Source organism: Xyrauchen texanus, chromosome 19 (genome assembly GCF_025860055.1).
Source record: "Xyrauchen texanus isolate HMW12.3.18 chromosome 19, RBS_HiC_50CHRs, whole genome shotgun sequence".
In the NCBI taxonomy this organism is placed as follows: Eukaryota; Metazoa; Chordata; class Actinopteri; order Cypriniformes; family Catostomidae; genus Xyrauchen; species Xyrauchen texanus.
Genome location: NC_068294.1, coordinates 39,302,322 through 39,328,044, shown reverse-complemented (window position 1 = coordinate 39,328,044; position 25,723 = coordinate 39,302,322). Strand labels below are relative to the sequence as shown.

Sequence of the window (25,723 nt, the reverse complement as noted above, 5' to 3'; positions counted from 1 at the left end):
GAAGACAAAATTATTAGCCCCCTATGAAATATTTCGTTATTTTTCAAATAATTCCCAAGTGCCGTTTAATGGAGCAAAGATTGTTTTTTCATCATAGCATTTCTAAACATAATAGTTTTAGGCATCTTTGTGTTTATAATACAAATAGAAACCAAATTATAACCAAGAATAAAAAAATCTACAGGTCAAAATGATTAGCCCTCTGATGTTAATAGCCAATAGTGTATCCCTTTTGCTTGATAAAAGCCTTTAGTCATTTGTTGTAGTTCTCAACAAATTTTAGGCATTCCTCATTAGCAAATCTCTCAAGCTCCTCCAGATTTGTTGGTCTCCTGGCATGGACTGTAGTCTTCAGTGTGGCCCACAGATTTTCTATGGGATTCAAGTCTGGGCTTTGTGCGGGCCAGTCAAGGACTTTTGCTCGTTTGGAGGTAGTTCTTCTCTAGAAGCGAGGTATTCTTTGGGTCGTTATCATGCTGGAAGACATGAAGACACTTTTTCTTTTTATATATATATATATATATATATATATTAGAGGTCGACCGATTAATCGGCCGATTTTTTGCATTTTTTACATAATCGGCATCGGCCAATATCCACGCATATCAAGCCGATTATTAGGCAGGCGCATCTGTGGGCAGCCTAGTGTTGTTGTGGAACACGTGTTCGACGCACACTGCCCCTAGAGTCATTTTCCAGCAGAGTGAGCAGACCTCATCCAGTGCCTAAGGAAGGAGCTAAATTCCTTGGAGAAAACAGTAAGGGTTAAATTTGTATAACTTCTTTAGATTTAATTAAAAACTTTTGATACGTTACTGCCAACTTCAAGAAAAAACTTGACAAACACGATAGTTGACATGACATTCGGCTACTTTGGATATTGATAGCGTAGTTGAAGTTGCATTATCACAGCAGAAGGGTTGCTATCATGTCACAATAAGCAAGCAAGAATTTTGCAATTACAGACAGTGAATCTGAGACTTTTATTTGTTCTGTTTGTGTGTCTTATATTTGAGAGGGTTGTCACTCAATGCCGATAAATAAGTAATAAAAATATACCAACGCAGTATATGCTATTGAAGGACTGGCTTTGGTAAGCTCGGACGTTACCGGTTCTGCTGTCAGTACTGGAGAAATTAAGAAAACACATTCTTTATTGCTATAAAGAGAAAGTTATTTTATATCGCCAGCCATTTCTATGTATAATAATATGAAACCATTTGTCTGTGATGCAGTTTAGCTATTCGCAGTCAGAGAGAGAGAGAGAGAGAGAGAGAGAACTCGCTCACGTGGTGCCACAGCGAGCCCAACACGAGCCCAACACGAGCACAGCTTAATGAGTGACAGAACTAAACATTCAAACATAGCCTGGTTTAGATCTGTGATTATTAGTCTGATTTTATTTTAGATTTCACCTTCCAAAGACTATAAAAAGAATATTTATACATAAGCCGCATTCTGTCTAGCACAACTTCCTTCCCTTCACAGCGGTGCACTGACATTTCTCCCTAAAACTCAAACTTAACGTCAGAATCAGCACGATCGGTGATTGTTGTAAAATGCAGTCTAGCTACTGTTGCTAAATTGCGGGACGCGTATAATAATAAAAAGAGCGCAAGAGATGCCGTTCCCAAGACGGCGCGCGCTCCGAAGCACACCGCAAAGAGACAAGCAAAGTATAGGCTACTTTGGGTTTCATGCGTCTAAACGATCAACTATACACAAAAATATGTCAAAACGACCGGCTTGGAGATTCACTTAAACACAGTTTATGTCTTAAATGGACGTAGTTATGGAAATAGTTGGGGAGAAAATATGCTGCATCAGGAGCCTATTAGATCTGAACTCGGTCTTAAAGGGGAAGCAATCTATTAAACGTGTGACGATTGAGCCACTGCGAATCAAATAACAAAAGGCAAAGAGAAAATCACTTACAGCTCTTGAATGAATAACTTCTGCATTAATAAGCATTAATCTATCTATGATAAACTATGCAGTGTTATTTTACAATTGATTACTTTATTAGATTTCTTTTTAGACCACACCTGAACAGTAATGTTAGTAGACCTTCCTGAATTAAAATTTTATATATATATATAACAAAAAGAACCGTTAAGAATACCGTTAAAGTACCGGATCGATAAGCAGTATCGGTAAGATAGTAATACCATTAAAACCTTAACAATACCCATCCCTAGTTATGCCTGTGCTTCTCTTTGATGCTCTGAATATTGGATTACGAGTCTGGATTGCCCCTTAATTAAAGCTGCATTTGGATCTCAACATTCGTGTCTCGGAGCAGTTCGTAACACCTGCTTTGTTTATTTAATATATTTGTTATACATTATTTATACAATATGTTTTTACATTATACATTTTTAATTTAAGTGTACAAGTGCAGATTGGTCAAGTGTTCAATAAATGTATTTGTTGAGAAATGTTGTCTATCTTAAGTAATTATGTGTGTTACATTTTATCTTTCAAATAAAAGGTTCAAATAAGAAGTTAAAAACAAGCACATATCGGCCAAAATAAATCGGCAGCATTAATCGGCCATCGGCCGACCCGATTTCAAAAGATCGGCATCGGCCTGAAAAAACCAATATCGGTCGACCTCTATATATATATATATATATATATATATATATATATATATATATATATATATATATATATATATATATATATTGTAGATTATTATTTTATAAAATGTTCTGTTTTTTATACAGTAGCTTTTGACACTTATAATAAAAATAATAATTGAGGGACTTGTTCACAACTATTACACAAGGTGAAAACATTCATTGATGCTCAAGAAGACAACAAACTACTATATGCATACTATACTACTGTAATTATTTGTAATGTAGATTCTGAAGAGCAGTATTAAAAAAATATTTTATCTATCTCTTATATTTGCATATATTATGAAAGGGGTGTGAACATTTATGAGGCAAAAGGGAATGCAAACTTATCTTCTCCACTATATATTCTGTGCAGTTTTGGCAACTAAAAACATCCATTTGGCTCCTTTATCTTTCAGTTTCGTGATGTTTTTTAAAGCTGCCTTGTATACTTAAAATTGTTTATTAATGAGGGAACAGAAAAGAGAATAGAATCAACAGTTTAACTGTAATTCTTTCCAAGATAGACATGATTCTATGTCAAACCTGAATCTGTGAGGGCCGTGATCTGTGTGGCATAGTGACACACCTTATTGTTTTTGCTTGTAGCTAAACATTAGCTTGCGTAAACTAGAACAAACCTCAAGTCGGAGGATGACGTGTCAACCACAAAGTCATGTGATCATCGAGTCACTGGAGACTGTCTCCATGTAAATATGCACAAGCTTCTGCTAGTTGACTCATTTGATCACGTTGAACTCAGAAATGATCATGTTAACAAGAGCAATAAAGCCACACCGTAATTCGCCTGTATAATTAACTTATGTAATCTTTCTTTGACTTTCAAATATGTACATTGCAACATTGTTTTTGAACATAAACCCTCTGATGCATTAATTATTATATATATATATATATATATATATATTTTTTTTATAAGTTGATTTCTATTTTTACTTTAAAGCAAAAATATAATAATTCTCAATATTGTTATAATTTAGTTTTTTCAAAATCTATATTTTGAGAGAGTTACACAACTGTCCCCTGCAAATTTGCAAAACAAGATAATGATGAATATTCCAGAGATACTTTGTGTATTGATGCTTTTGTCAGCGATGTTGAATTTGTTGTCATAAATAAAATTAAAAATGACATGAAGAGAACAGTCATATACAGGACAATTACAGTGGCAAGAATAAGTATGTGAACCCTTTGGAATTGGCTGGTTTTCTGCATTAATTGTTCATAAAATGTGATCTCATCTTCATCAAAGTCACAAGTATAGACAAATACTATGTGCTTCAGCTAACAAAACACAAACCAGGGACTAAAAATGGTTCAAGGAGCAAAAACATATGAACATTTTAGCAGAACGTAACTGAAAACCGTAACAAAGTGATTTTCAACTGTTCCGGGGTGAAACATTTTAAATGCTGGAAACCGGTTATAACCAGTTCATTTTGTTCTGGTACATTTTTCATGAAACTAAAGGCGAAAGGGCTTATCACAGTATATTTTTGGAACGGCATCACTTCATTTTGCCTTAAAAAAATGAACCTGAAGGAAACTACTGCATCACACATTTCTTTGCCTACTTTGCCATCACTGAAGTCTTCACTGAAATATTGTTATTCATATGATGCATTAATACAGATTTGATGCTGCCGGGTTTTGACTCAGAAGCAGATATATAATTAAAATATCACTTAACAGTTAATTAACTATATGTTACAATTTCTATTGTGATAAATTGCAAACATGTTTTTGCATGAGCTTGTTTTCCCAGACCAGATTGCTTGCTTCTCTTGTGAGATCTGACAACACTGCTGTTGGTATTTCACCCACCCGCAGAGTACTGTCATTTTAAAAAGATAGTTATTAACCGTTCTTTTATTTTGTTCTAACTGGTAACCATTTGTAATGGAGGCTGCAGAACTTTTAAACATGAATTAAAAAAAAAGAAATAATGTTTCTTTCTCAGAAAGAACTGAAATGAAATTTTTTTTTTTTTTTTTTTTTTTTCTAGTCCTTGACACAAACAATTATAATCATTAATTTCTTTATTGAGCACATTCACAGTGCTGTGGAGAAAGTAAGCAAACCCTAGGATTTAATAACTAGTTGATCGTCCTTTGGCAGCAATAACCTCAACCAAGTGTTCCCGGTAGCTGCGGATTAGACCTGCACAATGTTCAGAAGGAATTTTGGAATAGAGTCATCTTGGCTGGTTGGTCACTTCTAGGGAGTGTAGTCAGAGTACTAAATCATCTCCATTTATAGAGAATTTGTCTTACTGTGGACAGATGAATATCTAAGCTCTTTGAGATAACTTTATCGTCTTTAAATTCACTTTTTCCACAGCACTGTGAATGTTTAATGAGATGTGTTCCATAAAGGCATGGTAGATTATAATTGTTTGTGTGTTGTTCGCTTGAATCTAGAGAAACTGATAGTTTTGCACTGGTCTCTTAATTTTTTGCAGAGCTGTGTATACAGTATATATATAATAATGTACAGACTTTGATCTTATGGAAAGAAATTGGTGCTTTTATTCTCCAAAGTGGCATTCAACTGATCACAATGTATAGTTAGGACATTAATAACGTGAAAATATATTATTACAATTTGCAAAAATGTAAATGTTCAGAACTTCTTAAACAACTACAAAGAGTTATCATCAAAAACTCCTTCACGTGCAGCAATGACAGCTTTGCAGATCCTTGTCATTCTAGTTGTCACTTTGTCCAGATACTCAGGTGACATTTCACCCCACACTTCCTGTAGCACTTGCCATAGATGTGACTGTCTTTTCAGGCACTTTCTCACACACCTTACAGTCTAGCTGATCCCACAAAAGCTCAATGGGGTTAAGATCCATAACACTCTTTTCCAATGATCTGTTGTCCAATGTCTGTGTTCTTTGCCCACTCAAACCTTTACTTTTTGTTTTTCTGTTTCAAAAGTGGCTTTTTCTTTGCAATTCTTCCCATAAGTCCTGAACCCCTGAGTCTTCTCTTTACTGTTGTACATGAAACTGGTGTTTAGCGGGTAGAATTCAATGAAGCTGTCAGCGGAGGACATGTGAGGCGTCTATTTCTCAAACTAGAGACTCTGATGGACTTATCCTCTTGTTTAGTTGCACATCTGGTCTTCCACATCTCTCTCTGTCCTTGTTGGAGCCAGTTGTCCTTTGTCTTTGAAGACTAGTGTACAGCTTTATATGAAATCTTCAGTTTTTTGGCAATTTCAAGCATTGTATAAACTTAAATATTGACCATATATTGACCTTAAGACATGCCAGTCTATTGTACACTGTGGAAACTCAAAAACAAACACAAAGACAATGTTCAGCTTCATTTAAAGAACCAAATAGCTTTCAACTGTGTTTGATATAATGGCAAGTGATTTTGTAGTACCAAATTAGCAATTTAGCATGATTACTCAAGGATAAGGTGTTGGAGTGATGCTGCTGTCTAGATTTGATCATAAATGACATTTTTCAAATAGTGATGTTGCTGTTTTTTACATCCGTAATGTCCTGACTATACTGTGTGATCAGTTGAATACCTCTTTGGTAAATTAAAGTACCAATTTCGTTCCGAAACTGCAAAATCTGTACATTATTCCAAACATTTGGCCGGCAGTGTATATAAAATATTTTTTTATAAAAGCGAATCAAATAAAAAATATTTTTAAAAACCTGTATGTAGTAATCACGGAAATGACTTGAAAGGTCATAGAAAATGGAATTTCATTTGTCTAAAAGGTGGGAACCTTGTATAGGAATGACATCGTGGCTAATGTCTTTGAAAATGTTCATTACCTTTTTGTTCATAGAGATATTTTCAGCAAACACTAAAAAATTGTTCCTTGGGGAGAAGCAAAGTAATGTTACTTTGAAAATAACTTCCTCAACACAATATAACATGCATACTCTTTATGCAAGTCTACAACAGTCGAGGCAAGTTTATTTATATATGACATTTCTTACACGATGGTACAAAATGGGGAGTGAAATTTCCATACACAATTTTCCACGCACACATCTAGATTTATAAAAAATAAACTTGGCATAAATATCGCTTTGGATAGAAATAAGTCACTCGCTGTTTTGGATAAAAGCGTTTGCTAAATGTAAATGTAAATATGTGTTCTGTGCACCGTCTGCACACTCTTGTCTGTGCGTACACACTCTTTTACGTGTGTGTGTGTGTGTGTGTGTGTGTGTGTGTGTGTGTGTGTGTGTGTGTGTGTGTGTGTGTGTGTGTGTGAATTGCCAACACTAGCTGGCCAAGTATTGAACTCAGCTTTTCATACAATAACCAACATTTTGAATAAAAAGGTATAGAGTTAAGCACTTGAATCAGAAGTAACTGATATACAGCCGATGTTAGGCTATATTCACTTTACATTTTTACATTTATGCATTTGGCAGACGCTTTTATCCAAAGTGACTTACAGTGCACTTATTTCAGGGACAATCCCCACCGGAGTAACCTGGAGTTAAGTGTCTTGCTCAAGGACACAATGGTGGTGGCTGTGGGGATCGAACCAGCGACCTTCTGATTTTCAGTTATGTGCTTTAGCCCACTACACCACCACCACTCCGAAACTTTATATAACTCATTGAAAATGCATTAAAGTATAAGCTGTGAAAAGGAAATATTGGAATGGAAACGCTACTTTTGCATGACTTTCCCGTGGCATCATACAGAAGGAACATATTTTAGGATTTCTTGGCTCGTGATATTTTAGATTCCCAAAGGCCATTCACCTCGAATTGTGTTTTTGTTACAGAAAATACAAGGTAAAAAACAACATTCAAATAAAGATGATCTGACCAATGCGGAATGGCCTGGTAAAACGGATGCATTCAGTAGTCGAACGTACCGGGAGTTCAAAGTCCGCATGACACCGTTAATCGCGACAAAACGCAGACAACCCTGTTCATGTTGTTAGCCTTTTGAAAAACATTATGAAAAATACCATACAAAACAAAAGATAAAGGTACTCTTTTATAAATCCAAAAACCTTTAGGATGAAATCTACTCCAAGTTTTATACATGAGGCCCCTGTTGTTGTCATAGTGAATGTTTGAACAGATTGCTCACAATTCTTGACCTCTTCTTGTCCCCTCAGTTTCAATATGCTGCTGTGTCTTCATGTTGTTCCTCTTTCTCTCCGAACTGACAGGATTCATCGCCACAGAAATGTATGTATGAATGCTTTATCACACGTTGCAACAATCAAAGATGTGAAGACACGTACCTATGATGAGATACACATTAAACCTTCACAGACCTTCATCAATATTTACACTTTTCACTCAGGTCACCGATAGGACATAAAGTAATTAGATTACCTCCATTAAAAGATGTATGACTTTATGACCCGATTGCAATCACACTGTTGTAACCCCAGTGACAAGTCCGTTCACACAGGATAAAAACATTGCTGCCTATTTGTCAACTTCTTTCAACTGTTTGTCATGAGAAGTGTGGATTGCAAATGGCAAGTTACTGCAGTGTTGGTATTTTACTGTCACGAGACAAATTGGCCAAGATGGCCAAGGTTTGATCGTGAGCATGAGTCAATGCTAAATTGAATGTGTGTGTTTGTGTGTGTTTCCAGAGTAAATGAACTGTATGTAGATGACCCTGATAAGGACAGTGGTGGGAAGATAGATGTGAGTTTAAACATCAGTTTGCCAAACTTACACTGTGATTGTGAGTATATACATAAAATACATAAATACTCTTTGTTTTTCCATCCACATGTGTATGACAACATCCAGAGTTGGCATGTTATGATTGTAACTCAAACTCATTTTTGAGTGTTAACAGCGATTTTCCTGTTATATGAGGTATTTCATTCAGTTATAAGGATAGGTCACCCAAAAATTTTTATTCTGTAATTATTTGCTCACCCTCATGTTGTTCCAAACCCATATGGTGATGATGTTATTTTTTTTTGGTGGAAAACAAATTAGAAATATAAAAAAAAATCTTCACGCAGCTCTTGCCATATAACAACAATTAATTTTGACTACCATGCTAGGTGCTACGTGCAACGACCGTGCGTTACACCTTATCCAATTTTTTTTAGGGAGTGCGCTAACTCTGAGCCCAATTCTCGGGCCAGCGCAAGTGTGCATAGGTGGAAGGGTTTTTGCTATCTGTGGGTGAATACGTGCAACCTGTGGGTTTATTGTATGTTAATGAAGTGGCGCAAAGCGCAATTAGATTATTTCCTGAGAAATAGGCATTTGAGATCTGTAACAAGGTTCGTTGTTGGGTGGAAAGGAAGCTGGGACCGGCTTGAACAATACACGTAGACTGTATTGTTCAACTTAAACACAACAAAAAACTTTGCTTTTCAGCAGAACACTGACACGTAGACATAAACACAGCTTTGTGTGTGTCTCTCTCTCTCTCTCTCTCTCTCTCTCTCTCTCTGGCATCCCCGGCTGCTCCTTATCTCTCTCTGTCCCGCTGATTGGGGCAACTCAGCACCAGGCATGCACCCTCACAGCCTGGCCACGCCCTCATCCCATTCCCCCAATGCCTGATTCAGGCCGGGGTACCAACCAGTTTGACCTACTCCCCCTGGAGGGGAGGAGTTGCTCCTTTGGCGCCAGCTGGTCTTTACCACCTCCTGGGAACCCAAGTAGGATGAGGGGAGGGAGAGGGGAGAGAGAAGAGAGTGGGAGAGCCCGAGAGAGAGAGAAAAAAGAAGAAAAATGCTCCTGTTTGCCGGCCCTGAACACGCTTTCACATGGTCCTCAGCCAGAGGCACTGCCTCCTGGCAACGGCAGCAGTGAGGATTCCATGACAGCGCATTCCTTCGTCCTTCCCGGGTTTCGGCACCAATGTAACAAGGTTCGTTGTTGGGTGGAAAGGAGGAAGCTGGGACCAGCTTGAACAATACACGTAGACTTTAATATTCAACTTAAACACAACATAAAACTTTGCTTTTCAGCAGACACAAACACAGCTCAGTGTCTCTCTCTCTCTCTCTCTCTCTCTCTCTCTCTCTCTCTCTCTCTCTCTCTCTGATCCTTATTTCTTTCTCCCGCTGACTGGGTTAACTCGGCACCAGGCGTGCACCCTCACGGCCTGGCCTTGCCCTCCTCCTCGTCACAAGAACATTGTCTAATCCCGGCACAAAGTCTAAACTCAGTTCCAGCTTTTGCTGTTTGGAGATTCCACCAACAGATGATATCAAAGAAACTAGCCATGATTTGTGTGTCAGTGGATCAGTAAGATTAATCATTATAATTGTAATAATATAGTGTATAGCGCATTTCCAAAACTCAAAGACGCTGTACAGAAATGAACATACAACACATAAACACACAAATGAACATACAACACATAAATCACAGTCCGGATACTTGTGAATGGGCTGTCTTCATTTATATCGAGATTCCTCAACAGTTAATGGACTATATAATAGGACACAGATGGTGCAATAACCGGTGAAGAACCTTAAAAATTAAACTGCACTTGACCCAGCCCATTAGTGCATTGTGTCTGCAATCTTGCCAATCCACTTGCGCCGAAGACTTAGCGCATGCTTGCACAAAAAAATATCAAAACTTCATGGCCGTGCACACTGACTTTGCATGCATGACATATCGCCATAGGCATAGCGCTCTTAAAATAGGACCATGCATCTGTGAAGCTCCAGAAAGAGAATAAATAAATAAATAAATAAATAAAAGTAATCCGTATTTCTCTTCTGTAGCCATATTTTGCAAAAGTGTAGTAACCAAACGTGACACATCATTTTTTGTAATTATAGACTCAAACGTGGGATTCCTCCCCCCACAAAAGCTGTTGTCTGGCTTCAGAAGACTTGGAATATTGTGGACAAGCCATATGGACCTCTTATATGGTGCTTTTTGTTGTTTTATTTGTCCTGTCTGGAGCTTGACAAATTTGGTTGCTATGAACTGTTGTTGTGTTGAAAGAGCTGCTTAAATAATTTTTTTAATTGTCCCCTTTGAGTTCCACGGAATAAGGGAATGCAAGTTTGGAACAAGATTAGGGTGAGTAAATAATGACAGAATTAAAATGATGGTGTGAACCAGGTCCTAAGGTACGTTAAGTAGATTGTTACAGGAAACGATGCGCAGTGCAGACCTCCCACACACAAGCACCGTTTACCAGCACTGAAAGTCTCGGTTTGAGATGTACCTGTACATTGTGTGGGTTTTCCCAATGATGGATTCCCTATCGTCCTTGCACATTCAGACATCATTGAAACTGAATGGAAATCATGAAATCAACTGTTTGAGGAAATTCTCTTTCATATTTTGCAATGCTCTACGTACGGTTTTCCTAAATGACAAAAACATGTCATGTTTGCGTAAATGATTTTATCACATGCGTCCTCAAGGTCGCAGCTTTTTTCAAATTGTCACTTCATAGTTTGTCATTGGTAGCCTAATATTTTATCAAGACCATCTCTAGTTGATCTGATTCGACACATTTAGCGTCTTAAGAGAATCAGTACAAATACAATAGAGTTTCAGCACCTTTTGTGCTTGGATCATTAATGATATGTATTGCACGAACTGAACAGTCTCTCTGGTCTCTAGAAAATGGACATTATTGTTTTCATGTGAATAAATAAAAGTACATTTCTAGTTTGAACATTATTTGTACTTCAGACCTTTGTTTTGTTGGACAAGTAGTAGTAGTTTAATACCATGTGACCCACATTTGTTTTTCGTCCATTGAATTTGTCGAAAGTTTTAAATAACTCTTTAAATATTGATCCATAGCATTACAAATTTTGCCTTTGAACATATTTATATATTTCTTTTCTCAGTAAAAAGCCAGCGACTTCTGGTAGCGCTGACACAGAATGACAAATTTGCAATTTAAAGCCTTTTTGGTCATTAAGTAACTTAAAGAATGTGTCATTGGACTAGTTTCGCTATCCCTCCTTGTCTCATAACTAGACGTTTTAATTGTGCTTTCTTATTAACTTAAGTAGGGTTCATTTCTTGTAATATTTTTTTTTTAATATTGTTATTTTGGTGGGTATAAATAAAAATGGTTATAAATCATCTTCCTTACGTTCTCTGATTATTTTAACCACATTTTTGGCTAAACTGTATTTTACTCCTGTCATTAAACATTTTGTATCTACTTCGAAATAAATATAAAAATCTGAATAAGGATCAACGTTGGGTCCAATGCGTTGTTTGGTCACTATTTGAAATATAAGTCAAGTTTCATCAAGCGTAACCAAAAGTGTCTTTCTGTTTTTGGAATAAAAATAAATAAAATAATTAGTTTGGAAAATAACTTTGATGACTCTTAAGCAACAGCACCCTTAGCTGTGCGGTCACCTCTGATGTCACTTTTGGGCAGATCATGAAATGTTTGCAAAGACATTTGCAACTGGCTGTTTCACCCACATTACACAAGACTTAAACTATGTTCGGAGCATCATCTCGGGCAGTTCTCATGAGCGAGAAGAAAGGAAAGTAGAGGTCATGCCTATTATGGAAGACCTTGTTTCTTTTAAAAAGAACACTTGTGAGTGAAACCCAAGCCTTTTCTTTTTTTCTTTTTTATATACTTGTTATGAGTCATAACTCACTCCGCAAATGTTCTCAATAATGTCATCATTTACTGACCTGTTTTCAAACGGTCTGTAGAACTAGATATTTTTCTGAAGACAACAGAAGTATACGTTCGCCTTTGTGAACACTACTAACTATATTTTGACTATTTCCATATAATTTAGATGTCAATTCTTATTTCTAGAGGTAAAGTTACGGGTTATGGCATAATTGAAAAATGCACATTGTATGCATTAACTCTAAGTAGCATTGAAATGTTTTGAAATGCAGTATCAGTACAGTTAAAGGAATGTTCCGGGTTCAATACAAGTTAAGCTCAGACAGCATTTCTGGCATAATGTTGATTTAAACAAATAATCATTTTGACTCGTCATTATTTTCACTTCAGCCCCATTTACTTCCAGTGTAAGTGCCTCACTGGAACCCAGATTATTTTTAATAAAATGAGGGGCAAGTCAAACATATTTTAAAAATGTTTTTTGGTAATCAGTATTATGCAACAACACTGTCGATTGATCTTAACTTGTACTGAACCCAGAATATTCCTTTAACACTGGCAAGTTGACAGTGTTTACCTAAAATTGTCTAATACTTCATGACTATTTACATTTATTAATTGTGATCAAATCTTACAAATGAATCATTAAACGTAAGAAGGACATTTGGCAATGCATTAGTTCCATTGTTAGCATGACACAACTACGTTTTCCACACTTTAAATACATTTTATAATAATAAATAATTATTTTTGGTGACATGACTTTGGCTCTAAAATACATTTTTGTCTGTTTCCGTTCAATATTAGTTATTTATGGAAGCATAAACATTGTTCCCTCAAAGTGACCTTTACAATTGCGTACATTTTCAACCCTTGTTGTGTGATTATGTGGCAAATGTGGAAGATACGTTTCCCTTTTTGTACACTTCATAAACCGTATTCTGCGCACACGTCACATTGCCCTTTATCAGCAATTTCATTCGCACGTTTATTCTTTAATGAGGGAAAATTGTATATTCGAGTAAATTGCATATTGAAGTATAATGACTTGAATCTAACCTAAAGGGGAAACCTTATTGTGTTTTAAAAACACTTTAACGTCCAAGCAGTTTTAACAGACCAGAGCAATGTAAATGGTTTGGCACATTGGAAATATTCAAACACCTTGTTTTGGTGTCTGTGGCCGACCTTTCTTTTTTCAATCTTTTAAGGTCATGTTGTGTATTCATACCTGTCGTCACATGAGTAAGGAGACTATGTTGCCAGCCACCCCATTAGAAATGTAGTCTTAAAATAGTGTTGGGCAATATGACGACACGCTCTCAGCATAACTTGACCTACCAACCCACAGCGTCGGAAGATCCTGAAGGAATATCTATTGCATCACACTGACAGGGTTTTATATATTTCGAGTCTGTGATATAGAAATAACTGATTAAATGCAAGTTGTGTATTGTAGAGTCTATTAGTTGCAGATACAGTATATTGTGGCACTTCATGAATCTTTTGCAAGATGAAAATATCAGTGTTTTTATAGGGATAGTTAATAATTTACTGACCCTCATGTCGTTCCAACCCCATATGTTGAAAAAGTTGTTATACACTGAAAGTCTTTTAAAATATTTGGTGCATAATGGCTTAAATTTCAGAAAGAGCCACCTGAACATTCTCCTTTTGTGTTGCACGGAAGAAAGTAATTAAAACAACATGAGGATGAGTAAATGTTGACAATTTTCTTTTTGGTGAACAACCCCTTTAATATTTCTCGATTGTCTATAATGCTTTTGTAAAAGTATAATGTTCCCTGTGCAATGTAAAGTTTTCTGAGTGCTTTTTCCCTGTCTGTTTGTCTCTCTCTCTTTCTCTATTTCTATCTCTCTATGTATTTCTGTATGTAGTGGTGGGTTTGGACATTCAGGACGAAATGGGGCGACATGAAGTGGGCCACATAGATAATTCAATGAAAGTGTCACTCAACAATGGTTACGGATGCCGCTTTGAAGGAGAATTCAGTATTAATAAAGTAAGTTATTTTTAAAATGCACTTTTTGTACTTGTTGGATGTAGAACGTTCCTTTTTATAATGGCTGATTTTAAAGGTACAGTTCACCCAAAAATGAAAATTCTCTCATCATTTACTCACCCTAATGCCATCCCAGATGTGTATGAATTTCTTTCTACTGCAGAACACGTAAGATAATTTTTAGATGAATATCTCCGCTCTGTAGGTCCATACAATGCAAGTGAATGGTGACCAAAACTGTCAAGCTCCAAAAAGCACATAAAGGCAGCATAAAAGTAATCCATACGATACCAGTGGTTCAATCAATGTAATTAGAAGTGATATGAAAGGTATGGGTGACAAACAGATCAATGTTTATGTCCCAAAATATCTCTTTAAATATTTTATCAGACAAACATTTGCTCATTTAACTTTAGTATGCATGTAGACTGGACAGGTGAGTTTGTAGATTTATCAGTTGGTCCTCATCATTTTACATTTTTTTAATGTGCCTGTACAGTAACTTTTGATCTGTTTCCTGTAGGTTCCAGGAAACTTTCATGTGTCAACACACAGTGCGACTGCTCAGCCACAGAACCCCGATATGACTCACATCATCCATAAACTCGCGTTTGGAGAGAAGCTTCTGGTAGTTTTGTCAATTATGCAGTCAATTACAAATACATAAACACAATAAAAAACATGTATTAACCACTTTCATATAATTCAGCAATGAATGTGACTTTTACAGGTGCAAAATGTCCAGGGGGCTTTTAATGCTTTGGGTGGAGCTAACAGACTTCAGTCCAATGGTGATGTTTATTTTTTGCTTTCCCATTTCTAATCTTACCTTTAACTCTATGGAGTCCAGAAAGTATTTTGACACTTAAGTCACACATACACTGGCGGCCAAATGTTTGGAATAATGTACAGATTTTGATGTTTCGGAAGGAAATCAGTATTTCCCATTTCCAGCAGCCATCACTCCAACACCATATCCTTGAGTAATCATGTTAAATTGCTAATTTGTTACTAGATTGGCACTTGCCATTATATCAAACAATAGATGCAAGCTATTTGGTTCATTAAAGTAAGCTTAACATTGTCTTTGTGTTTGTTTTGAGTTGCCACAGTGTGCAATAGTCTTGAGGTCAATATTAGGTCAAAAATGGCAAAAAAGAAACAGCTTTCTCTAGAAACTCATCAGTTAATCATTGTTTTGAGGAATGAAAGCTATACAATGCTACAAAGATTTCATACAAAGGCGTACATTACAGTCTTCAAAGACAAAGGACAACTGGCTCCAACAAGGACAGATAGAGATGTGGAAGGCCAGATGTACAACTAAACTAGAGGATAAGTACATCAGAGTCTCTAGTTTGAGAAATAGACACCTCACATGTCCTCTGCTAACAGCTTCAGTGAATTCTACCCGCTCAACACCAGTTTCATGTACAACAGTAAAGAGAAGACTCAGGGGTTCAGGTCTTATGGGAATAATTGCAAAGAAAAAGCCACTTTTGAAACAGAAAAACAAAAAGTAAAGGTTTGAGTGGGCAAAGAAACACAGACATTGGACAACAGATCATTGGAAAAGTGTGTTATGGATCTTAACCCCATTGAGCTTTTGTGGGATCAGCTAGACTGTAAGGTGTGTGAGAAGTGCCCAAAAAGACAGCCACATCTATGCAAGTGCTACAGGAAGTGTGGGGTGAAATGTCACCTGAGTATCTGGACAAATTGACAACTAGAATAACAAGGATCTGCAAAGCTGTCATTGCTGCATGTGGAGGATTTTTTGGTGAGAAATCTTTGAAGTAGTTTAAGTAAGAGCTAAATCTGTACATTATTCCAAACTTTTGGCCACCACTGTAGAAGTGTGTGGATTTCACTGCATTAGATATAAATATATCAAACCAGGTGGCATTTGGAAACAAATGATGCTACTGTTTTCTCATAATGAACTTAAGCTGTTTTTGCAATGACTTTTAAACAACTGATATCACTGTCATTTTAATGGATTAATGAAGTCAGTTCACCTCAGATTCATATAGGCATCCTAGCAGAGTTAGTAGATGACCCACAAACGTTTCACTAGAAAGTGTCCAAATACTATGTCTTCATTTTCATCACTTTAAAATAGATAGTGACATTCATATATTTTACAGTGTTTCTTAAGTCTCTAGCTCTCGTTCTCCTCAGCTTTGGCCTCTCATGATTATATTCTCAAGATCGTCCCCACAGTTTATGAGGATCTAGGAGGAAAGCAGAGGTTTTCCTACCAGTACACAGTGGCAAACAAGGTAATCCTAGACTCTGGTATCCATGTTACTGAAACTGCTTGTGTGAAGTTATGAATCTAAATTTATATCTCTTCTAAATGAGTGTGCTGAGCTGAGTCCTTGTAAATCAGCCTCTGGTTACCGTAGACACCGGATGAATTATGGGCGTCTTTATTAAGTAACATCAAGCATTTATCACCTTTAAAGACTCTCAGGGGACGTGTGCAGAGACAGCTGGTGGCATTATGTCTGTACATGACTGGACAGGCGTTTGTGCTGGGTTAATTTGAAGTCAGGATGTTCCTATTCATGGGTATTGGGTCGGGTATTGAAGTTGAAGTACAGGTAATATTTCATAATTTTACTCCATTAAAAGTCAAAACTCATGAACACGGATGCACACTAAGGCGTCTTTGTGATAGTCTTTTAGCACAGTCGGGCGCATGAAGCGTCTTTGCACGTTGTCGGTGCATGCTCATGGCATTGACTGCGCTAAAAGAGTATCACAAAACAGTCGTTGTGCGCTTGCATCAAATGCATCCATATGGACTCGTGGTCATAAGAGGATCCACCTTTTTCCTGAACGCAGACGTGTTCTACGATTTATAACGGAAGCCTGTTTCCGCTTTTCCGGTCTCTGGTGTATTCACTCGCATGTTCATATGTTTGTAGCAGGTAATGTGATGTTTAGCTCATTACATTTGAACAAATTGCCAAATAAACATGTGGCTCCATAGTGCCAATAATTTACAGAGTCAAGATGACCGACTTTTGTCAGTAACTCACCAGTCAAAAATGAGCAAGTGACATGAAGCGATGGCCCGAGGTTAGTTACATAGAGATCACTACTTCGAGTTATTTTGAAAGCCAACAACTGTACAAGTTGAGCCTGAACTCAATTTTTCCTCAACAAACATTTAAAGCTGAAGTATGTAACTTTTTCAGTATTAAAATCCTTTATTCTATCCAATATTAATATGCTGAGACAACTGTTAGATGGCCATTCATAGGTTAATTGTCTCAGATGTTCTCGGCATATTCAGAAAGCTGTTTTGAAAACGATGTTTATTTTTGCAATACTTTTGGTGGCGCAGAAATGACATACTTTGGTCCAGTTGCAATCAGAATCAAAATGGCACCAACCAGTGGTTGGTCAGGAAAAACTGCAGACACTTTGAAAGGTGGACCTTCAACCGTGGACTAGATGGAATGACATGCTGAAAACCGACATACTTTTGCCTTGATGCTGAAATCGACTCTAGGAATGGAACCATGAAAAATAGAATATAGCCAGTCAGATTTATAGAGAACGTGCATATGCATTAGCAGGACTAGCCTAAAAAAGTTTGTACTTTAGCATGATCTGAGCTAAAGAAGCACAATCTATGACAAAATTGTTGTCAGATTTGATTGCTGCTTTGAAATATGTTGTTTGCTCTTAACCTTGACCAACAGTTTTAGAGATGTTGGTCTATCCTCATTCAAGAAGATAAGAACTGTATCCATAAATAAAAATAGCTTCCTGCATGCTGCCCAGAGGTGTTACAAACATGGCCGCCGTCTGACCTGATTTGCCTTAAAGGGACTTTGCTTTGATTTACAAAATGTAACCTGACTATGTATGGGTCATTCTTCAATTGGAGTGGCAAACGAGAGGCAGAATTTGTAAAAATGCTTCTTATTTATTTAAAGGTGCACTCATTTTTTCCTCATTAAAAAACTATAACTCCGAAAGACAGGAATTGTAATTTTGCAATGTATGTAGGAAATCTTGACCACTCACATTAAAATGAAGACTCCAGTCATGTCAGTAACCTTATAAATGCTGTTTTATTCTACATGGAGAGGGTCCACACATTGGGGTTGCCACGTTACAATCACATGACCAACTGAATACTACTTGCTTAGTCTCCGTAACCGTCCTGTTATTTGACACTTTCACTCACTGATTAAAGTAATCATGGCTGACTGTGAATACTACATTTCTACAATGGTATCTGAAATGGAAAACTATTGATTTTAAATTATGCTGCATCCATGACGATAGTTGTCAGTGTAAGTCCAAATGACAAGCAGAAAAGTTACTGAGTGCACCTTTAATAATATACATTATTGCTACGTATTTAATAGCACTGGAGAGAACCCAATCCTCCACATGATTATTCCCCACACTGAAGACCGCCCCATCTCCCAGAATACAGAGTCAGGGGCAAAATAAAACCCTAATGCCCAAGACGTCGCATACAATGTTCTGAACCCTCAACCAAAACAATTGTATCTTAACGTACCCCCAAAAACATGGGTTGTGTCTCCATCCTCCGATTGGCATCGCCAGCAGGTTGGTGTGTCTTCAAGACCAAACCTATACCTATAATCTAGAAGGGGGTCCAATAGAATCGATGAAACATTTTGAATTGCATAAGGCGAACCCTTGCATCTCTTGATGCAGACTTGACATTTTTTTGAATCCTAGCCCACACTCCCTCCTTCAATACCAAGTTTAAATCTTTCTCATATAATCTCTTGAGAGAAGTTAAAAAGCTCTGTACCCCAGACTCTGTATTAGCAGGGAGTAATACACTGATGCCTCATGACCTTTTCCAAAATCAATAATCACCACTTCCATAGTGTCTGCTGCTTTAGGGGTGTGTGTGCTACTCCCAAAAACAATACAGAGCAGGTGGTGCAGCTGTAAATACCTATAAATCTGACATCTGGGAATCCCAAAATGTTGAACCATATTCAGTTTTCATATTCAGTGGAGTGTTTCTCAACACTCCACTCTCATATATATCATCACTGAGCGTATTAACCTCCCTCACATTCCACTCTGACCAGCAGAAGGGGGACTTATATACATAATTTTGGGTTCAGTCATGTGCTCGAGGCAACATTTAAATAAATGTCTGAATTAAACACTCTGGACACTTGTCCATACCGAGTGAAAATGCGAGATAACAGGGTGTAATAACTTCTCTGGTTAGTTTGACAGAAAGGCTTTCCAATGGTGAAATAGGGGCAAGAACTTCTTGTTTAAAACAAAACCAGGGAGGGGCTCTCTCAGGTGGAAGCGACCAGTGAGCCAAATGTCCAAATGCATAATAATAAAACAAAATCTTGGGTAGGGCTAGTACACCTTTGTCTATCAGCCCATGTAACTTATTGAATGTTATCTAGGACGCTTACCGGACTTTGCTATGCTATCAAATTGCTTGAAACAAGAGAGGGGGACATCTATAGGGAGAGAGAGACTGTAACGGGTACATTATACAATTCATTTTGATAACATTAACCTTCACAATCATAGATAAATGAGATTAGACCCTATTTTCATCAAGGGAGAGTTATCTCTATTTATTTTGACGTAAATGGGGAAAAAATAAATGACAAATTATCAGAATAGTGTTTGTTCTGTCAGGCTAAACTCACTTTAAGATTTGGAAAATGTCAAATATTAAGATTAATTGGCTCTGAAGGAAAGAATTTTAAGATACAATTTTGAGTGACACCACAGACATCTTGCATTACGACCATGTTTCTGTCTGTATATTTTCTGTGGAGTTACTATGGAGTAATGCCACATGCAAATTTGGACTTCTCTAACATGGAGGCTGCCATCATGATAGTTTCAAGGTCAGAGGATGTTATGAAATATTAATGTTAAGGTTATAGTTATCAAATATTAGATTCAAACCTATTAAATCTGCAAGTAATGATTGTAACACTACAGACTCTGGTGTGGTGTTTTTAATTTAATAAGAAAGAAAAAAACTCACCATGTACTTCTCAGATAAACATCACCTACAATGACCTTTACACACAGGAAGTAGTCCAAATTGAATTTTCTTTTTTCTTAAAGGGGCAGTTTCCATCGTTTTAACACCACAGACATGAATTAGAGGGACACTACTTTTTCTTAAAATTTTTCTTAATTTAATTAATATATACATGTTTAATTAAATATATTTTCGTTATATAACCACTTTTATTTGTGTTAAAAAAATTGGCCAGTCCACAGAGTCTCCTGAACTGAGATCAGTCGGTTTAAATGAAATGAAATTATGCATTGCGTATAGCGAACGCGGGGTTGCACGAGGTTAAAGTTGAGTGTTGCTTCAAAGTAGAGGGACACCATTTGCCACTGCAAATGAAGAATGACCCGTAAATGCTTTGCTTTATGACATGGATTTTCAAATGTACATTAACATTATTACAGTACATTATATAATTCCATGTAGTCATGCTTCCTAATTACTCCAGTACTTCACACCTGTTCATTTATACAAAGAAAACTCTTGATACTATACTGTGGAACTATAAATTATTATGATTAGATGACAAATGCCATGATTGTTAGTGTAATATCCAGGCATGTTTGATTTAATAAGGGCAGAATATTGAAAAATACTTAGTATTTTCTCTTTACCAGGAATATGTTGCATACAGCCACACGGGACGCATCATCCCAGCTATCTGGTTTCGTTATGACCTGAGTCCAATCACAGTCAAATATACAGAGAGAAGACAGCCGCTCTACCGCTTTATCACTACCGTGAGTGTCTTTTCAATCCATCCATCCATATGCATTCTATCCATCCATCCATATGCATTCCATCCATCCATCCGCATTCCATCCATCCATCCATATGCATTCCATCCATCCATCCATATGCATTCCATCCATCCATCCATCCATATGCATTCCATCCATCCATCCATATGCATTCCATCCATCCATCCGCATTCCATCCATCCATCCATATGCATTCCATCCATCCATCCATCCATCCATCTATATGCATTCCATCCATCCATCCATCCATATGCATTCCATCCATCCATCCATATGTATTCCATCCATCCATCCATCCATATGCATTCCATCCATCCATATGCATTCCATCCATCCATCCGCATTCCATCCATCCATCCATATGCATTCCATCCATCCATCCATATGCATTCCATCCATCCATCCATCCATATGCATTCCATCCATCCATATCCATCTGCATTCCATCCATCCATACATCCATCCATATGCATTCCATCCATCCATACATCCATCCATATGCATTCCATCCATCCATATGCATTCCATCCATCCATCCATCTGAATTGACAATGTTCTTGTTTGTCTGTCCTAAGATTTGTGCTATCATCGGTGGGACGTTCACTGTAGCAGGTATTATTGACTCGTGCATATTCACAGCCTCGGAAGCCTGGAAGAAAATCCAGATCGGGAAAATGTCATGAGTTTTTCTTAAGATCTACCACATCTTTTCTTGATGCCAGACAAACCTCTGCATGCCCATTAGTACACCATATTATGACCAATTGGATATAATTATTTTATGCAGTTTATTTTTCAATATGCTCATTTAAAAGACTGGTTTCCATCTCTCAACATTTAATACGATGAATTGCAGGGATGACAGTGTTGAGGTTTGTTTGGGAGATGGGGTTTCCTGATTTGAATGCCACATTTAATTCACAAACATGACCTGATTTAGTGCATTCATAGCAGTGACGTGGACAGAACACTGTTTTTCACTCATAAAAAGGATGTACTGGGATTTCCTCATTCACATGCACACAAACTGAGAGGTTTAAAGGCAGTGAATAGTGTTCTATGAGAATATTAATGTCACTTTAGATCTGTCATAGTGAAATGTTTCAAATAAAATTCCGCTTTGAACCAGTTCCTCTGAACTTTGTACACCAATCAAGGCATTATTTCTGTTAATTGGGTTGTTAAATTGTAAATTAGTCGATTATATTTTATATGTGCCTTCAAAGGACTGAAATGATTACCAATCTCTTCTTGATGTCTGTTTGGGTGAATCTCACGAACCTTGTCATGAACATGTTCAGGTCATATTTCACCCCAAAATCAAAATCAAGAAGTTAAGAAATCATATTTTGGTCAAGAAAATGAAACCTAGTTTAAATTTAGGCTTATTGAGATGATTTGTGTTGTGGGATAACAGTTAAGCAGATTTCTCCACCAATTCTCATTACTTTAATGAAAAAAAGGGATATTTTATTTGAAATTGTACATATCAGAATGAGCTTTATTGCCAAGTATGCTTCCACATCTAAGGAATTTTTTTGGTGACAGAAGATATACATCATGGTAGTATTTGTTGTACAGCCTTTATGCTGATTTAAATTAAAAAACGAATTGCCAAAAATAATGAGAATCATTGTATTGTAGTTATTTTTTATGGGGAATGTGTTTCATTTGAAATTAAAATGCAAAAATATCTTAAAATCTCCAAAATAGGCTTTATTTTCTTTTTCGGAGTGACTATTTGCACTAGGTGTAAAAAGCGCCTGCCACACAACACGGCTATAGTCCAATAGTTTGGTGGAAACAGAAATTGAAGACAAACTGCGCCCCTTGTGTCACTACAATGGTGTTGGTTGTAACGACAGTGTGACTGCTCTTTTTCATGTGTAAGACCCGGGTTTGATTCAACTTTTTCCCATCCTGTTTCTTGTCTCCAATATTAATATGAGCGTAAATACTGCTTATAATAAATAAAGATGAATGTAATGGTTGATCCTTGCAGTGATATGGTCGCAGTGACGGTCGGGAGTTGAGAGAATGGTTTTACTATAGTAATATGGTGTTAATATAGTTACCATGTTTAATTTTGTGGTTACTATGATTTTACTTCAAAATACCATGGTGATACTATGGTTAATTAAAGTAAAACAATGGTTAATTTTTGTAAGGGAAGGTTGGGGTTAGGTTTAGGGGTGTAGGGTGTCTGTGGGTCTCTAAATAAACGTAATATACACACATTGCATTGATGCCCTTATACTGTATGTTAAAGGAGACCTATTATGCCCAATTTTACAAGATGTAATATAAGTCTCAGGTGTCCTCAGAATGTGTATGTGAAGTTTCAGCTTGTAATGCCTCATGGATCATTTATTATACTATGTTGTAAATGCCTCTTTTTGGGTGGAATCAAAAACGCGTTGTTTTCGTGTGTGTCTCTTTAAATGCAAATGAGCTGCATCAGAGACAATGCTAACTTTAGCTGCATTAGCCATGGAATCTGCCAATAAGAACATTCGGAAAGGCGAATTGCAAACATCCTGCTTTATATCGACACTCATTCGCAAAGCAGTCCGGTGTAAAATGATTTGGACAAACATACACATATTTTTTTATATTTTAAGGCACATTTCCTTCAAAAACAAAACTTGTCCACTGCGTCTTCAGTGGCTCTGATGCCTGGAGTACATGAAGACCCTTATGTTCACTTTTACAGCCAACAACAGAACACTTATGATGAAGAAGCTGAGACATTATTCCTCTCACTGTATCTGCTCCAGCACGGATAAAAATGCCGGACTGTGTGTAGATCACTCAGGGGTGGATCTATGATGATAGGGTGGAGCCCGTCACCAGTTGTGGGCGAGGCCTGATCTAACCTGACGTCACTTTAGAGCAGAAACGAAAACCGTTCATTTTGACACACTGTTCAAATGACAGAAAGAGGAGTGGGTGGACTTTTAACATTGTAGGGTGGTTGTGTGCACACTGCCGACTCACATTTGAATTTTGTGAATTTTGCATAATAGGTCCCCTTTAATATTTAATTAGGGGTGCAAATAATATCTGCCACTATTTGCACTGGGGTGTCAATTGCGTCTAACACTATTTGTACTTAGTGCAAATAGCCTCTGCCTTTTCTTTTTGCTAAATATTATTTTCAATTTTTTTCCTTTCAAATTTTGGGGTGAAATGTGACTTGGACATGTTTTCCTGAGCTTGACTGATTGATTTTTAAAATCTTGTTATTATTCAGATTTAATTAAGCAGTGTGGTTTCACACTTACTGAATATGTCGGATTTAGTTTCTTTCCATGGTACATTTGGGTTATTTTGCACTCTATTTGCTTTCTCTGGATGTGTTTTTGTGTTAAAGTATTCGATTGAAGGGAAATCTTTAATGTTTTCTTTTTCTGACAAAATCATTTTCAATGGTTTTTTAAGTGTATATCCTTTTCGCTAAGGGCACTCTGTGGCTTAATTATGGTTTTGTTTCACCAGTCAATAATGTTTAATGAATAACCTTCTTGTTTGTTTGTTTTGTACAGTAAGCCGGAAGCTGTCAATCAAACACCTAAAGTGTTTATACTCTCAAGCCTGTTTTAAAGAGGTTCCCATCAGTGTTTCGTATATTCCAAAAAACAGGTTGAATCTGTAACACTGAATTGTGTTTCCACATGGAAGGTTTTGTTTTGAAGATGTGATGTGTTGTCGTTTTACATGGCAGCAGAAGAGTATTTTCACTACACTCGCTGACAACAGTAAACCACAGCCTACATTTTAGCTCATAGTTTCATGAGTAAACTTCTCAGATATGTTGTTTTAGGATCTCCTGCCAGTCAAACAACACTAAAACTCCTGCTGCCATATTTAATCTTTTGTTGCAGATTTAGTTTAACATGACAGTCAAATTACTACTTGGTATTTTACCTACAAGGACGTTATTTTCCAGACTATGCCACTTTTCCTGACTTTGTTTACCTGGTTAGTTCAAACCTCACCACAACCAGTTTATTTGTTTGTGTTTGTATTTTGAAACAGTTTTTTTTTTTGTTGTTTTTTAGTTTTAAGGTTTACCATAATGTGGAAAAATAAAAAGCATTATGGGGCCATGTAAGAAACTATCTTGTTATTTTTTAGTTCATTTATAAATAATTTTGTAGGTTAGGTCAAATAATCAAGTGAGTCCTTGAGTTGTTTGTCTTCAATGGAAAACTGTGGAAATGGAAATCAATACAATAGAAGTGAATGCTTATATAAATGCAATTGATAGTAAATGTAAAGAACAAGTATTGTTAAATTTTAAATGGTGGCACAATTAAAAACCTTAAATATATAGAATGTCATTTTGATTTTTTATTAAATATACAAATTGTAGTATGTAAATATTGAACAATAAGATAATGTATTTATTGTTTTTATATATTCATTTTGATATAAATATTTAATATATTAATATTTTATATATATAATATAATATATATATTTTTTACCTCTGTATTTTAAAATAAAAAATGAGTTGTATTAAACCTGAAGAACTAAATGTTGAGTATAAGGCATACCGTAAAAGGTGATCCAACCCAAAACATTAAATATATTTATGTAATATTTGTATCTTTTGTGAAATTTTCAAAATAGAAAAATTATTG

The 25,723-nt window shown here is 36.5% G+C and overlaps 1 protein-coding gene across 1 annotated transcript in view; it reads left to right on the top strand.

The window, feature by feature from the left end:
- Positions 1 to 25,382, top strand: part of LOC127659704 (endoplasmic reticulum-Golgi intermediate compartment protein 1) — a 39,807-nt gene extending 14,425 nt beyond the window's left edge. Inside the window, exons 3-10 of the mRNA XM_052149647.1 lie at positions 7,764 to 7,836; positions 8,256 to 8,350; positions 14,119 to 14,243; positions 14,767 to 14,871; positions 14,974 to 15,034; positions 16,425 to 16,525; positions 20,934 to 21,056; positions 21,653 to 25,382. Coding sequence (XP_052005607.1) covers positions 7,764 to 7,836; positions 8,256 to 8,350; positions 14,119 to 14,243; positions 14,767 to 14,871; positions 14,974 to 15,034; positions 16,425 to 16,525; positions 20,934 to 21,056; positions 21,653 to 21,760 — 791 coding nt within the window. The 3' untranslated portion in view covers positions 21,761 to 25,382. The remainder of the gene's footprint in view (positions 1 to 7,763; positions 7,837 to 8,255; positions 8,351 to 14,118; positions 14,244 to 14,766; positions 14,872 to 14,973; positions 15,035 to 16,424; positions 16,526 to 20,933; positions 21,057 to 21,652) is intronic.
- Positions 25,383 to 25,723: the final 341 nt, after the last annotated feature.